Source organism: Stegodyphus dumicola, chromosome 3 (assembly GCF_044657685.1).
Source record: "Stegodyphus dumicola isolate Sdum_Otavi_A_Nest chromosome 3, ASM4465768v1".
Lineage (NCBI taxonomy): Eukaryota > Metazoa > Arthropoda > Arachnida > Araneae > Eresidae > Stegodyphus > Stegodyphus dumicola.
Window position 1 is genome coordinate 216,466,298 of NC_140770.1, and position 14,714 is coordinate 216,481,011.

At 35.0% G+C, this 14,714-nt stretch overlaps 1 protein-coding gene across 2 annotated transcripts in view; it reads left to right on the forward strand.

Moving 5' to 3' along the window:
* Positions 1-206: 206 nt before the first annotated feature.
* The window catches only part of LOC118200142 (2-Hydroxyacid oxidase 1-like), a 47,177-nt gene continuing 32,669 nt past the window's right edge, over positions 207-14,714 (forward strand). The window contains exons 1-2 of one of the 2 annotated variants that reach the window (XM_035372070.2): positions 207-332; positions 13,075-13,242. In XM_035372070.2, coding sequence (XP_035227961.1) covers positions 13,118-13,242 — 125 coding nt within the window. In that variant the 5' untranslated portion in view covers positions 207-332; positions 13,075-13,117. The remainder of the gene's footprint in view (positions 333-13,074; positions 13,243-14,714) is intronic. The other variant, XM_085813851.1, reaches the window with a different exon arrangement.

Sequence of the window (14,714 nt, forward strand, 5' to 3'; positions counted from 1 at the left end):
AATATTCCTCCGAATTGTCAATAACGTAATAATCATTAACTTTTTTTCCATGTAAAAGAAAGGTTCTTCTGTAGAAACAATTTTTTGTTACGCGAAAAAACGTAAACAAAATTCAGCTATCAGTATTTTATCTTAATAAGAATTTTTCTTCGTTGTTAAAGACTTTGAACTTCGATAAAATGTAGGAATGATAAATATTTAAGCAACAAATATTAGCAGAATAGATTCTGTCAGAAGCAGGTACAGACAAAATACCTGTACAGAATTCTATTTTTATATTAAAGTTCAAAGGAAAATCAATGGTGCTTGCTGTTTGCTTTTGTTTTATAAAGGTAATTTTTAGCACATTTTAGTAACTAAAAATGTTTATTGCAATTAAAAGTTTAAAATATAATATTATATGAACTCAGTGTGGAATAATGTGGTTGGTTATAAGGGCATACTTCCCATTTTTAGTGTAAAATTATAAAACGTCTACTGCCTTTTTGCTTATACAGCGACCCATTATGTGCATTATCTTTATTGTTAATTAGACCAGATTATCATACAAATTAAAATTACTTTTAAAATACAAATATGAAATAAGGATTATGTGATACAATTAAAAAATAAATCAGTTTCTTTCTTTCTTTTGAAATCTTCCTGTAATGTTTTTCTGTTCTCCGAAAGTACACGTCAATCTGTCTTCTCTTAAATAAACGTCAGAGAATTGTGAAGACCTATCTTCGTACAAACCTCAGCAAAAGCGGTTATCAAGGAACGTATTTCCTTGTTCCCTTTTTAAACAATTTTCAGCAAAATTCTGTATTCTTCCAGAAATTTTACCACAGTTTTTTTTTTTTTTTTTTTTTTTTTTTCAATTGCTGGCAAATTCCACAAGTTCATGTTTTAAAACTAAGTTTAAGGCAAAACATGTCGCCATTTTTTCACAAAAATCATTGGAATTTGGAATACAAAAAATAACGCATACGGAAGTTATGGTGTTGCTTCACTGAAGGACTATTATGAGCATAGTTGCCGAAAAAATAGGTATGCACATGGTTGCCAGAGTTTGACGTGTTCTGAAAATTTGCTGATTTCTACTGAGGTGATTGCGTTAATACGTAAGTACCCAGATTTTATAGTTTAATATTCTATTATTTTTCTTTAATTGTATTATTAGAGTTAATTTCTGCCTTACGTTCAATTTTTAATTTCTTCTGTGCCGTTACTTACATACTAAATCATCTTTTTCTTGAAAACGAAAAAATTCAAATCAATGAAAATTTTTGCTAATGTTTGTAACCGCTTAAGCGTTTATATGCTCCATGCAGATACTTAATGCATTTGTCGGAATTGGGGAAATTTTATTGATCATTTAGCTGTTGCATTACCTATAACACTGCCCACTGAGTACCACGTAGTACGACTAAATTACATCAACCAAAAGAGGGAAATTCCATCCCAGTTTTATAGAGATTATCTCAAGCGAACGGAGCATCTCTTACCCCTTTTCACCTATTAATAAACCTCTCGAGAAAGGCAGCTGGATTCCCTATGACATTTTATTTGAATTTCGCTAACAACGCTGATTTTAATTTACATTTTTTTTTCTATTGTTTTTATTTCGCCGCGAATCTTGCTCATTCCAGAGATTATGTACCTTTGAGCGGCAAGCAGTTTATTGTTAATTTAGGAAAATAGCTCCTAACTATGTATAAAAATTTGGATCTCCGTCCGTTGCCTATCATCCAGCTTAACATTTTAGCAAATAGCGCAAGAATAAATTCTCAAAGTAGAGTTGGTTAGCATGTTCAGATTTTGAGTAGCTGTTAGTAGTTATAGCTGATGTTACAAATTACTTGGTTATTATACATTAAGTATGCAAGAAATTTTAAAGACATATTTTTCGTTCACAGCCATCTCCAGGTGGTAACTTTGTGTTGTACTTTCTTAAATTTAACTTTCACAAGCAATGACGTAGAATACATTTAAATTTAAATTATATTTTAATTTAAAATACTATCTGTGTCTTTCTGCTTTCAGAGTTTAGTTAAATTAATAGTGAAAGTTAATCCAAGAATTTCATGTAACAGGTAAACTCTACTTGAGTTAGATTAAAACCCAGACAGATGTTCCAGCTAGTTCCCAACGTTAAAAATTTTAAACAATTCTTGTTGAAAAGTTTTAGAAAGAATTTTGTGTTGTGTAGGATTTGAATTTGTGGTGTAGCTCGTCATTGAAGTACAGCAGTGGTAAAGTTAAAGGTCAAGTCAGACTACGATGCTAGCAGAAGTTTGGCAGCTCCAGCACAGTTTGACCGCATGCAAAGAAATGGTGCATTAGAAGGTTTTGGCCGGAAGAATCATGAAACAAATTTAACGGTTACATATGCACAATTTGAGAGTATGACATTCTAAACTTTATACCAACTTCAAATGGGGCTTTAAGGCATCATTATTTCAAGTATCTTAACTTCTGATAACGTTATTAATATTAACACATTGATCATTTTATTAGTGGTTCCTCTATTATAATACTATCACTTTTTAAACTATTATTCAAATAGGTTTTACTGTCCACAGCTTGAGTCCCAAGCTTTTATACAGTATCGGAAACTTTAACTTCAAAACTCATCTCTGACACAATCGTATTCCAAATTGCAGGGTTTTTTTTTCCTAATAAATATACTATGTTTCCTCAAATGAGAGTAGTATACAATAATTTCCTTATCGTTCTTACAACAGGAATTTTAATTTCAGTATATTTTTAACTGTACATTACAGAGTATTACATTCTGATAGTTGGGAAATCTTGATTCGTAGTTGTGTTGCATATTTCTTTCAAACACTCCATGAGATTCTGAAACATACATTTATTCCATCTTATCGTTCTCGTAAAGTATGAGAAATAATTAATATGTGGCCTGTGTTTTGACTGAATATAGGGAACTGTGTTATCATCCTGTTCTAAAACAAATTTAAATCAGAAATGAAAATTGTCTCAGTGACTCGGAATTTGTGCTATTATCATTCTCATGTCAAATTTCTTAAGTGGTGTTCTTTCTACTAGTAAGCTTTGATTCCTTTCTGTTATAAAGAGTTTCATGTTATAAAGAGTTTGTGTAAAAGATTCACTGAATTTCAAAACATGTTGCTTTAGCTCAACAGATCTCAAAAACAATTAAGTCGGACATACAACGATGCAAAATTCATTTAGGTAGCGATAAGCATTGAGATTCTAATATGCAACTTGTTCATGCTTATCGTTAGAAGAAATCCCTAGAGTGAAAAATCAATTGCGGAAACAACCTTTATTGCATGACATATATTTATGCAAAACTTATCTGTAAAATCAGTACTTACGAAATATCCCATCGCCAATCACGCCAAACCAAAAGAACCCATTTACTAAATACAAGAGAAAAACGTTCTCGTGAAAGCGAGATGGGTGTAAACTTTAAAAGCTATTAATCTCATACTCACTGCAGTGAGTGAGTGAGTGAGTGAGCGCCACCAAGGAAGACCACTGACCTGGCCTTAGCCTCACAGTGTGTTATCTTCCTGGCAGAAACCATCTACTCTCTGCTTCATCCTGCTCCGGGAACGCAGCCGAATAGACGGCTAAGAGCCTCATAAAGTCTACATATAAGCTTGGATGTTGTTGTACGGGGAAAGAGTATTCTGTTAGAAACTACTTAAAATTAAGCAAAGAAGCAATCACAAGACTGTTAAGAATCGCTGTTAGAATAGACAGAAACTTGTGTTAGATAAAGTAAAGATAGGAGGACTCTGCCTGAAAAATTAACTGCCGTGGATTTTCTGGACTTGCTAAATGTCTACATGCGGGTGCTTATCCTGACACAACTGTCATATCTTTATGGGGCTTCTGTGAAGTCGTTGGTCCTGCATGGAGGAAAGTTGTTACCTATTAAATTATTGCACATAGTAAACTTTAAAAAAATAATAAATAAATAAAAAATAAAAAATAAATAAATAAAGAGAGAGATTAAAAGATGATTAAAAAAATCCTAGCGTCCAAACATAATTTAACGCAGTTTACTTTCCATGTGCCTGACTCTTATGTAAGAACATTTAAAAGAATGGGTACCTGTTATCACTAAGATAACAAATTCCTGCATAATTTAGTTCTTTGCGCATACTTAAACCGTTGTTTTACAAATTGAACCATTCACCTACATTTTCTTTCGTAGTACTTGCAGACAGGATAATACATACATAAGTACAAAACTGAATATTAAACTGAAAAACTAACATGATACAGAGTACAGAAATACAGAAAGCTGATCCCTAATGCCTGCATACATAACACTTAAAAATGCATACATAATACATGAAAACTAAAAATAAAACTGATAAGCATAATACATAAAACTGATCATTAAGTACTGCTATGTAGTCTAAATCCTAGCCAAGTACGAACTGACCTTCATAGTACATGCAGAGAAGGAATAAATACAGACTTAAATACTTTAAAGTGAACATAAACAGAAAAGTACAGCACCATACTCAGTAAAACTGATATCTGATTCCAAACACTTGAATACATAATGCTGATACATAATTACAAAGAGAAACTTACCTACATTAATTCCATAGTTAGTTTTATCACCTTAGAACATGCACATAATTTATACAAAACATAATTAAGCACGTAATGCTGATCACTAGGGAAGAGATTCAAACATGCAATTGATCACATAAATACAGATATTTCTTCCCTAAAATTTGCATAAAAAGTTGAATATTTATTAAAATTAAGAAGGCAAAAATGCCATACAAATAATAATATCATTCATAAACTTGAGGTGATAACATAAGTTGACCTTGCCCTTCTTTAACCTATTTATCACAAACTTGTAATTTAAATACACGATTAGTAAGTGTAGGAAAAACTCATTGCTGTTGAAGATTTTACTGGCACGATCTGGTCTTGCGAGTCCTAGACCTGTACATTAATTGCAAAAGTAAACATTATAAAGAATATTGGCAGGTTGTTGCCATAGTCCTAATTATCTAAGTTAGCCTTGGGTTGAGACGTTCGAGGTGTGTGCCCAGATTGATTTAGTGTGATTTATACATTTTATGATTCAGAGCGCTAAGCACTTGATTATTTCTATTTGGGACACTTATCGTCGTATTAGAAAAAACTTTATCTGACAATGGCTGATTACCGCTTGTAGCTTTTTATTTGCTGTTTTGTTTGTTCTCATATTTGCCGCCCATTGTGGCCAGTAAGCTTGATTTGGCTTTCTTATATGGCACTGTGCCGTGTTGGTGCAGTGGAAGACGGAGTAGTCTGGATCCCCCACCTCTCCACATTGACATCTTTCTGTGTCACTCAGGCTGAATATATGCAGATAGGTCAGGAATGTGACATGACCTGTATAAAACTGTGTCTGATTACCACTATTGCAGTTTAACTCTAGCGTTGTTTTTGGGAAGAACATATACATTCTCCTTCCTGTATCTTCTGTGTCCCATCTGGCTTGCCATCTGTCTATCAGTTGTTTTAGAGTGATCTTTTTGAGATGAGACCTAGGTAATTTATCTGGCAGTTCTGTTCTTCACGGAAACCATACTGTTTTGCCGCTTCTTTTGCCAGGGTGTCTGCTTCCTCATTGCCTTTAATGCCCACGTGAGTCGGAACCCACGTGAGGCATGGCCTTTCTGATGGTAGAAGACAGAGGAGGATTTTTCTAATTTCTTGGACGTACTGGCTTCTACTTTTGTAACCTTTGATTGCGTCAAGGCTAGAGGCAGAATCACTGTAAATAGTAATGTGGATAAGTCTGTTCCTCTTCACATAATTAATTGCTGCTTTAAGTGCTGCCAGCTCAGCTTGGAATACTGAGTTCCTACTGCCAAGTCTTCTTTTCCATTTATACCCAGCTGTATTACCTTTTAGAACGCAGAAGGCACTGCCAGTACCCGTCTCGGTTTTTGAGCCATCTGTAAATATAGCTGTGTGGTTATCTTTTGGTGTCACATAGTGGCCTAGAATACACTTTTCTAGATGTGTTTCAGCCGGATGTCCTTGCGTCACTGGCTTGTGTTTTTCAAAGTCTTCAGCAAAGTGGTGTTGTTCCCATAGAACTCCATCCTCACCTAGCCTTAACACTCTTGCAATTAACGACTCAATTTCTGCTTGCAGGTCTAGCGGAGGAATTCCTGCTAGAACCTGCAGAGCTGTCGTTGAAGTAGTTCTGTAGCCCTTGCAGATGAGCAAGAGTTGCAGCCTTTGCATGGACAGGAGTAATCTACGCATGCTTACGTTGAGTGTATTTCCCCAGATCGCTACGCCGTAGAGAACAATTCTTTCTGTTATTGCTTGGTACCACCTCTTAAGCACCCATGGTGGTGCTCCCCACTGCAGTCCTGTTGTGCGTAGCATTGTGTTTGTGAGTGCGATACATCTTTTCCTGAGTTCTTTTAAGTGGGGAATCCAAGAGAGATTATTGTTGAGGATAAATCCTAGGTATTTTATGTTTGAAGAGCATTTTATTGAGCTACCGTTGAGTCTAATGGTAGGATTTCTTTTCATTACTCTTTTACGCCCTATAAATAGCATGGTAGTTTTTCCTGCTGAGATCGTAAGTTTATGTGTTTGTGCCCACTCTAAGAACCTATTTAGTGCATTTTGTGTAATTTTCTCGATATTATTTCTTCCCGAGGTTACTAGAAGGAAATCATCCGCAAAAGCTTGCAGATGTATTTCGCTCTCTATCTCAAAAATTTGGAACGCTCAATTAGTTACTAGGTTCCACAGGGTTGGCCCTAGACAGGAACCCTGTGGACAGCCTTTCTCCAGTTTATGCTGGATTATTCCATCGTTTGTAGTTACTTGAACTTGTCTGTCTTCAAGGTAGCTCCTTATCAACTTTAAGATCTGAATTGGGCAGTTGATTGAATCTAATTCTTTTGTTACATCAGGCCACCAGACATTATCGAAGGCTCCCTTTATGTCAATAGATATTACTATTGAGTGATTGTCTTCCTCTCTGTTCTTTTTCAGCACTTTCAGGAGATCTGCTACTGCCTGTTCCGTAGATATTCCTTAACGGAAGCCATACTGTTTTTTATTAATTACTGAACTTTTATTCAGGAAATAATTTAGCCTCATTAGAATGATTTTTTCTAGAACTTTGCTAATTGTGGGAAGGAAACTTACCGGGCGGTAGGAGGTCGGATCCGAGGGATCTTTCCCCTTTTTGTGAAACAGAGCGATCTCTGCCAGCTTCATATCTTTCGGAAAGTGTCCTACTTTCCAGCATGCTTTGCAGACTGAGTGGATCAGCTCTGGAAACTCATTATGCAATGCCTTGAGTATTATATTGTCTAGGCCATCCGGCCCCGGTGCCTTTTTCCTTGCCAAACCATTTATGATTAAGTCTACCTTCTCTATTGTTGGTGGAAGATAGTCTCCATTTTTGGAAGACCAGAATTTTTCCTGAAATTGCGTCCTTATTAATGTATGCGTTTCTGAGTCATTGGCGGGATCATCTGAAGGAAAAACCGTTTTCAGTATTACCGAAAGAATATTTCTTGTATTTGGTGCGTCAGGGGCCACATTCGCAGTCAATTGAGTCGGTCTAAAGACCTTACCAGCGGCGATTTTTTGTATTTTCCCAAAAATTTCCGGTATTCTACTACAGTGTTCCTGCCAGGAGTCGGATTTGGCCTTTATTATCTGTAGTTTGTATTGCGCAAGTGCCTTCTTGTACGTCTGCATTTTTTGGTCCCTTTGTATGGATTCTGTTTCTGACTGTGCTAGTCTTCTGAGCGCCCGAACTCTGCTTCTGTTTGCCGTTAGTTTGTCATTCCACCAGGAAAGTTCTTTCTTCTAGCTGGGTGTTTTTTCTTATACGTTTGCTTTGCTGCACTTGTTAGAGTTCCAATTAAATGCCTGTAGGCATCATCCAGTCTGTCTATAGTGTTGCTTGCTTGGAAGTTGAAAATCAATTGACCTACATAAGGACGAAGCAAATGAAGGAACTTCTGATGTCCTCCATAAGCTGTCTTGAACCTCTGTTTCAGAGTATAAGTTAACTGAGCGCCCATTAGATAGCTGATTATTCTGTGGTCGCTCAGAGAGGGAATGTCCATAACATGCCATTCCGACATTTGATTTGCTAATTGGGAAGAAACCATGGTTAAATCCGGCCAACCTTCCGCCCTTATAGTGCGAAAGGTGGGCGGTGAGTCTGACGTGTTTATGATGCTTAATCTGTTTGTCATTGCATATTCTAAAACCATTTTGCCTCTTACGTTTTCCACTCGCACCCCCCATAAGGGACTTGAAGCATTGAAATCACCTGCTAATAAGATTTGATTGTTCCCTTTTCTGACGACAGTGCTGATTTCTATTAATAGTGGATCGATTTCCTCATTTGGTGGAAAGTACACATTAGTAATTTGAAGGTGTCCCGTAGTTGTCTCTAGTTTAATGGTAACTGAGTGTTGCGTCTGAGATGTAAGGAGGGGAGATAGCGGACCATTATAAATTATGACAGCCTGTTGAGAGGTTGACTGGAACGTCTTGCTTGTGGGTGGAATTCCTGGCAGATGACTATGTGCTAAGTACGGCTCTTGTATGAGGGCGATATCCGCATTTTCCTTTGTCATAATATCCATGAAGTTAAGTGTTGCAGATCTAGCTCTCTGCAGGTTTGCTTGGAGAAACTGAGTCCTGTGACTTGTTGGCGGAATTGGTTACTGCCTACATCCGTTGTTGCTGTGTTTTGCTGCCTCGTTGCAGTTCCTGTCGGTACACAGGACATTTTGAAGAACTTGCCGGATGACTTGCGTCAAAGTCTGTGCTATTATGCGTATTGGAGTGAACACAATTCGCACAATTTTCCTCTTCTGCCGTACACTCTTGTGTTAAATGACCTTTTCCTCACGGCAGTTTATCAATTCACCATTCAACAAAAATCCTTTACTATATTGCCACTCTAATTTTTCGTGACTTAAATTTTATGAAAGCATTATTCGCTTATAATCCCTTACGGAAAAGGAAATGAAACCTATTTTCTTAAGTAGAATACAAAAGTATGTAATAAATTTATCAAAGATTTTGTTCAGAAAGTTGATTTATATTCATTCACACTAGGCAAACCCTTAAAATGCAAACGCGACAGATACATTTCTTTGCCCTGAATGAAATCACTGAATACAATGCGCAGTATTTAATGGAAATTAATCGGTATTAGTAATGGACAGAAAATTTATCCTCTTCTTATTTCTAAAATCTAAGTTTTTCTGTCTATGTTTAATAGAGTGCTGAAGAATTTTTGGTACTTACGTATTATCGCAACCAGGTTGGCGCGATTTGTAAGTTTGAGTAAAAAAGTATGGGCTGATCTTTAGAATATGGTAACTGGTAGTTTGGCGACATTTTGGAGGCGATAAAGGTTACTACCTGGGACTTTGGTAATAATGTGAGCAGTACTCAGTTCCGATTACGCATTATTTTGTGTGAGGGAAATGAGAGATCATGGGATATGTCATGTGATATTAATGGACGAATTACGGTTCTTTAATCGGAAAAGGGGGTGAATTTGGAAAAATATCTGTGGCTGTATATTATTTTGTATTAAGCTTCATTGTCTGTTATGTGAAGTAGGGTTGAATAATTTTGGGATTGTATGGCGCTGTCTAAAGTGAATTCTAGATGTGATAAAGAGAATTTTGCTTTTTATTTAGCGAAGGAAGTGTGGAGGAAAAATTCGCAGAAAAAATCGTTCAGTAATTTTATTGAATCCATAATAAAAGTGTATCCACCATGTAAGCAAGATTCTGAAGAAGATTAGGTAAGTTAGTATTTTTAATTATTTGAGGATATTATTTTTATGCATTGTTCTAAATGTAAGGTGGAAGTAAAGTAATTTGGTATTATTGGGAAAATTGTTATTAGCAATGATTTAGTTTAAAGTAATTAGGATTGTAAGCTAATTTTTATTAATTTAATGTATCTGCTTATTTATATTTTAAGTAGTGCTTTTGAATTTAATTATATTTTAATTAAATGATAGTTATTTTGTGAATTTTATGTTTGTAGGAATTTGGTATACGTTTTAGTTGAAGTAAACGTGCATGGAAATAATTTAAATATTTGACACTAAGTATTTGTAATGCTTGCGGTATGAATTCGTTGGTGATGTTTATAATATAATAGATGATTTAGAGGTAAAAGTTTTTGGATATTTTATTTATTTTATATGTGGAAATGTTCATATTTGGAAAAGGTATATACTTTTTCGCGATCAGGTAATTTCATATATGTTCTTTTTACCGGGTTTAAAGATTCAGAAAATTGTCATGTATTTTCGTGAAATTTTTCTAATTTATGAGAAAAAAGCAGTGTACATGGATATAGTGAAGAGTATGCGCAATGCCATTTTTGTGTAATTCTGGGATGTTTTTTTAAGTAAAAATAAGTCGACGTGTACATGGTTTATGTGTATGTGTTATTTTGAAAAACGCGTAAGGAGTATGGTATTGTGCACTTTTTCCCAATTTTGCAGTGAATATTTGTCATGATTAAGCAGTTTTGTTAGATAAAATTTCTAGCATAAGTGTAATTTGGCTAGTAGATTGTTGGAAGAAGTGTTCAGTAGATAAAAAGAAAAGAAACATGTCTTTACTTCGTGAAGACAAAATGGCGGCGGGAAAAAAAAATAGAGGGTTGCTGTAGGAGAGTTGGTCGCCAAATTTTCGCCAAAAAATCGCCAAGTTACCATAATCTAAAGATCAACCAAAGTATGAATAGAAAGAAAATGTACATTTATTAATTACAGATAATTTTTAATACAGTTTTTTATATTATTTTGTTTTAAAATATAAAATAGCAATTAAACCCTTCCGGTTTCGAATTTGAATATGTTGCAGAATTATTTTTTCGGCGGAAATCTTTTGGCTATTGCTTTTAGCACTGATTGAAAACCGTCTTCACCATTAACAGCTTGAGCTTGGCACCATATAAATTCGATAAGGTATGAGTCAAGATGATGACGGGCTGTTCCTCTCTGTTTTTTGTTGCGCCATTTGGCTGAGCCCCACATGCGCTCTTCATGTTGTCTGTGAACACCCGTGTTGGGATCCACAAAGTTATATTTGTGATTAACAGTTCCATGCAGAAATCCAGCATTTTCGAACTCACTTGTATTATATCCTTTCCAGCAATCCGAATAAATGATGCTTCCTTCCTTGATATTTTCGAAAATTTTTTCTATGAGGGTAACGGCGCTTCTGTTAGGTACAGTAACCAAAAAAGTCTCTTTCTTTTCTCGGCAAATTCCGCCGAAAACCCATTGATGTGGTAGTACACGCCCAGTGTTATTTTTTCTTTTTACAAATAAACTTTCGTCTATTTGCACACACATAGGGTTGCCGTAAGTAGGGTCGCCAAATTTGGCGATTTATGCGAGTTTTGGCCTGGTTGCGTTAATACGTAAGTACCGAATTTTTTCTCAATTAAAATTGCATTCTTAAATCTTCTGTTCTAACAAAATAAAGGCGTTTCCATTATTTCTATTCAAAACATTCTCACTATAGCTACAAGTGAAGCAATCAGTCGCTGAGACTTTACAATTAATATTTTCAGGTGTGTCAGATCAGTTCTAAACTAAAACGACCGTTGCTTTTGATACATTTTGATATTAGGCCACAGACCATTATTCTCGACACATGATTTTGCTTTGATTCACTCTAAATGTCGTCCACTGCAAATGCGTTATTTCATTTTTCATCCGGTTCAGTTTCCATTCGGCAAAATGCAAGATATTAGTCTTTCGTCACTAATTTGTCTGTTACTGATGAACAAACTAAACTATTTAAAAGGAATAGATGCAGTTCCTAAGAAAATTATTTTTTATTTTGTAATCTAATTCATTTAAACAAAAATTAATTTAATTTATTGTGTATAGTATATCTAATTAAAAACATCCATTTATAGAATTACGTTATATATCTTTAAATGATGTATACCATTTCTATATTGGTCAAATTGTATGTTCATCTAGTATCTGCTTCACTATTTCCCATGAGCCATCTCTGTTGTTAATCTTTACTGATAAACCATATTAAACTCTAAAAGAGTCCTTTTGGGCGAATGTTAGAATTTGCACCATTTCAAATTCTTTTATTTATTGTTTACATCATTTGTTGGTTTGTGGATTAATAAATTTTTGACATATAATCTGTCGGTTGTCTGCACAAGACACGCTATATTATTTCTACTAAGTCATACATAATTTGAATCATACTATCATTACATTATCTCAAAATGCTTATATTTATAATCTCAAGTTTCTATTCTGCAGCAAAAATGGGTTCGCAGAATATAAGAAGCTGTATATACGCATTAAAAAATTATTATACATGCGAAAAACTGGGGACAGTTTTATACAGATAAAATCTTCTTGCAAAACAGCAAATTTTCCAATGATTTTTTAATATTTACTCTTGGGTACTTGCGGAAAATCCCGTCATTCGCAAGAGACAGTTCACAATCGCTCCAAACAAAAAAAAAAAAAAAAAAAAAAAAATATTATTAAATAAACAAGAAAAAACGTTCTATTCTTATTTTTCTTTCAAATTTATTATTTATCATGTATTTATATTTAATTTTTCATTAAAAATTTCCATTATTTTTTATTAAGAGATTACTGTAAAAGCAATTATTTTCGCTAGGTTTTAATTTTCGGGAGAAAATATAAGTCTCACGAAATACATCTTTTTCGCCTCAAATAATAATAAAAAAATTAGAAATTTTTCACTTACCAAATTTCGCGAAATTTTCAGCTCGCGAAATCACCGATATCTTCATTTTCGTGAAAATTAGGCCTTGATTAATTAATTAAATATAATAATTTTGCGAAAATTAGGCCACGTAACACATGTAATCAACGTTACACCGAACCCAGCGTGTTTGTAGGAGACCTTTCCATTTTTGGCGAAAAATCGCGTAGTTTGGTGTCTTTCCTTTAACAGGCGAAAATGGCCGACGGGGTTTTCTGTAAATACCTATTCTTGCCTATTTTAATTTATATCAAAGTTACAGCTTTTATTTCAGGAAATCAAAAGGAATTCCATTTCATATTCTATGTTCTAAAACAATGCTCTGTTTGAAAGACTACGAAGACTACGCCAGGGAGCACTTAGATCGCAGAACATGGGCTTTTTACAGCCAAGGCGCAGAACGGGAAGAAACCTTCAAAGAAAATCTCAGAAGTTTCACAAGGTTTCTACTAAATCTTTTTTTAACTTCTTTTTACTATTAGAATTTACAGAATGCGGAGTATTGTATTCACCAGTATTATCTCTTCAAAGAAAGAAACGGGTGAATAGAAACTAATTTTCTGAATTTTCGTAAGGAAAAGCTGACACCCGCAGTACAAAAACTGACTATATATTTAATTTTAAAGTTTGAGGTTTTTAAAATTTCGCAGCGCCAGAAAATCGGTTAAATCCTCGAAAACTCGGTTAAAAGTAAATTAGGATGATACAAGGTTTAATGGTCTCCCCCCCTCATTGTCATACCAGTCAGTGCTATTCGTCTGTCGTTTACTAGTATGTAACATTCCTTAATTTATAATATTACATTTATAATGCGCTGTATTTTCACGGAAGTCATTTATAAGTTTCTAAATGTTAAAAATATATGAATATTCACATGCAGTTTTATCAGTTTAGAATCACCTTCTATCATAATCGATAACCATCGATTCTGCATATTTTATGCTACGCTTGTACGTTTTTACATGCCCCGTAAATTTACCCCTGCGCTTTGTGTGCATTTGATACAGTTTTCATTTGTGAAAGACTCATGTCTGGCAGATGATCACCTCGGTTATCAATACATTGCAAAAGACGGTTACAGACACTTTGCATGACGCCGTCAAGGAAATCCCGAGTTATGACGGCAACTTCCTATCTGATTTCTACCTGATTGACATTCTTCAGCTATGTTTTATCCTTCAAAATCCTTAAAGGAAGGCGTCTAAGACACTAAAGTCGGGAATTTGACGGGATACTGAAGATTATCGAAATGAGAAATGATGTGACTTTGAACGAACTCTCGTAATGCGTTTGTGCTGAGACAGCACACGGCGCTAGTGGCTCCGTCTTTGTTGGTACCAAAACGTAGTCGATAGTGTTCGCAATTCTGGAATGACACCCTCATGCACCACTTGAAAATATCGTTCTTCTGTTACTGCGTTTTCCTGGTTATTTGGCATTTTCAAAAAGGTACAGCCCGATACTCCATCCACGCCGATACCGAACCAAATTACGACACTCTGTTAGTATAGCTGCTTTTCATGTGTGCCTTGTAAGTTGGATGGCATCTACTATCGAAAGTTTGTTTTCTTGATATAATCTGTCAAGTGGAAGTTTGCTTCATCTGTTATCAGCAAGGATGAATAAACTGCTGATAGTTATCGAACATGTTATGCATGTATCACCGTGCGTAATTTCTTTGCCACGCGCAATGAATTGTTGCACAAATTATAATTTATATGAATGTAAATGAATGTCCAAACTTAGGATCCTGTGGAAGCTAACAATGTATTTCAATTTGTCGGGTATAATTTCATTATTCCAACGTAACCTTATGTTGAACATTGATAGTTCCGAACAATGGTTGGCTTCACGAACTCTATGAATGATCTCCCGTGTTTTCTCCGTAGGTGTTATTTGTTTAGCATATTTCCT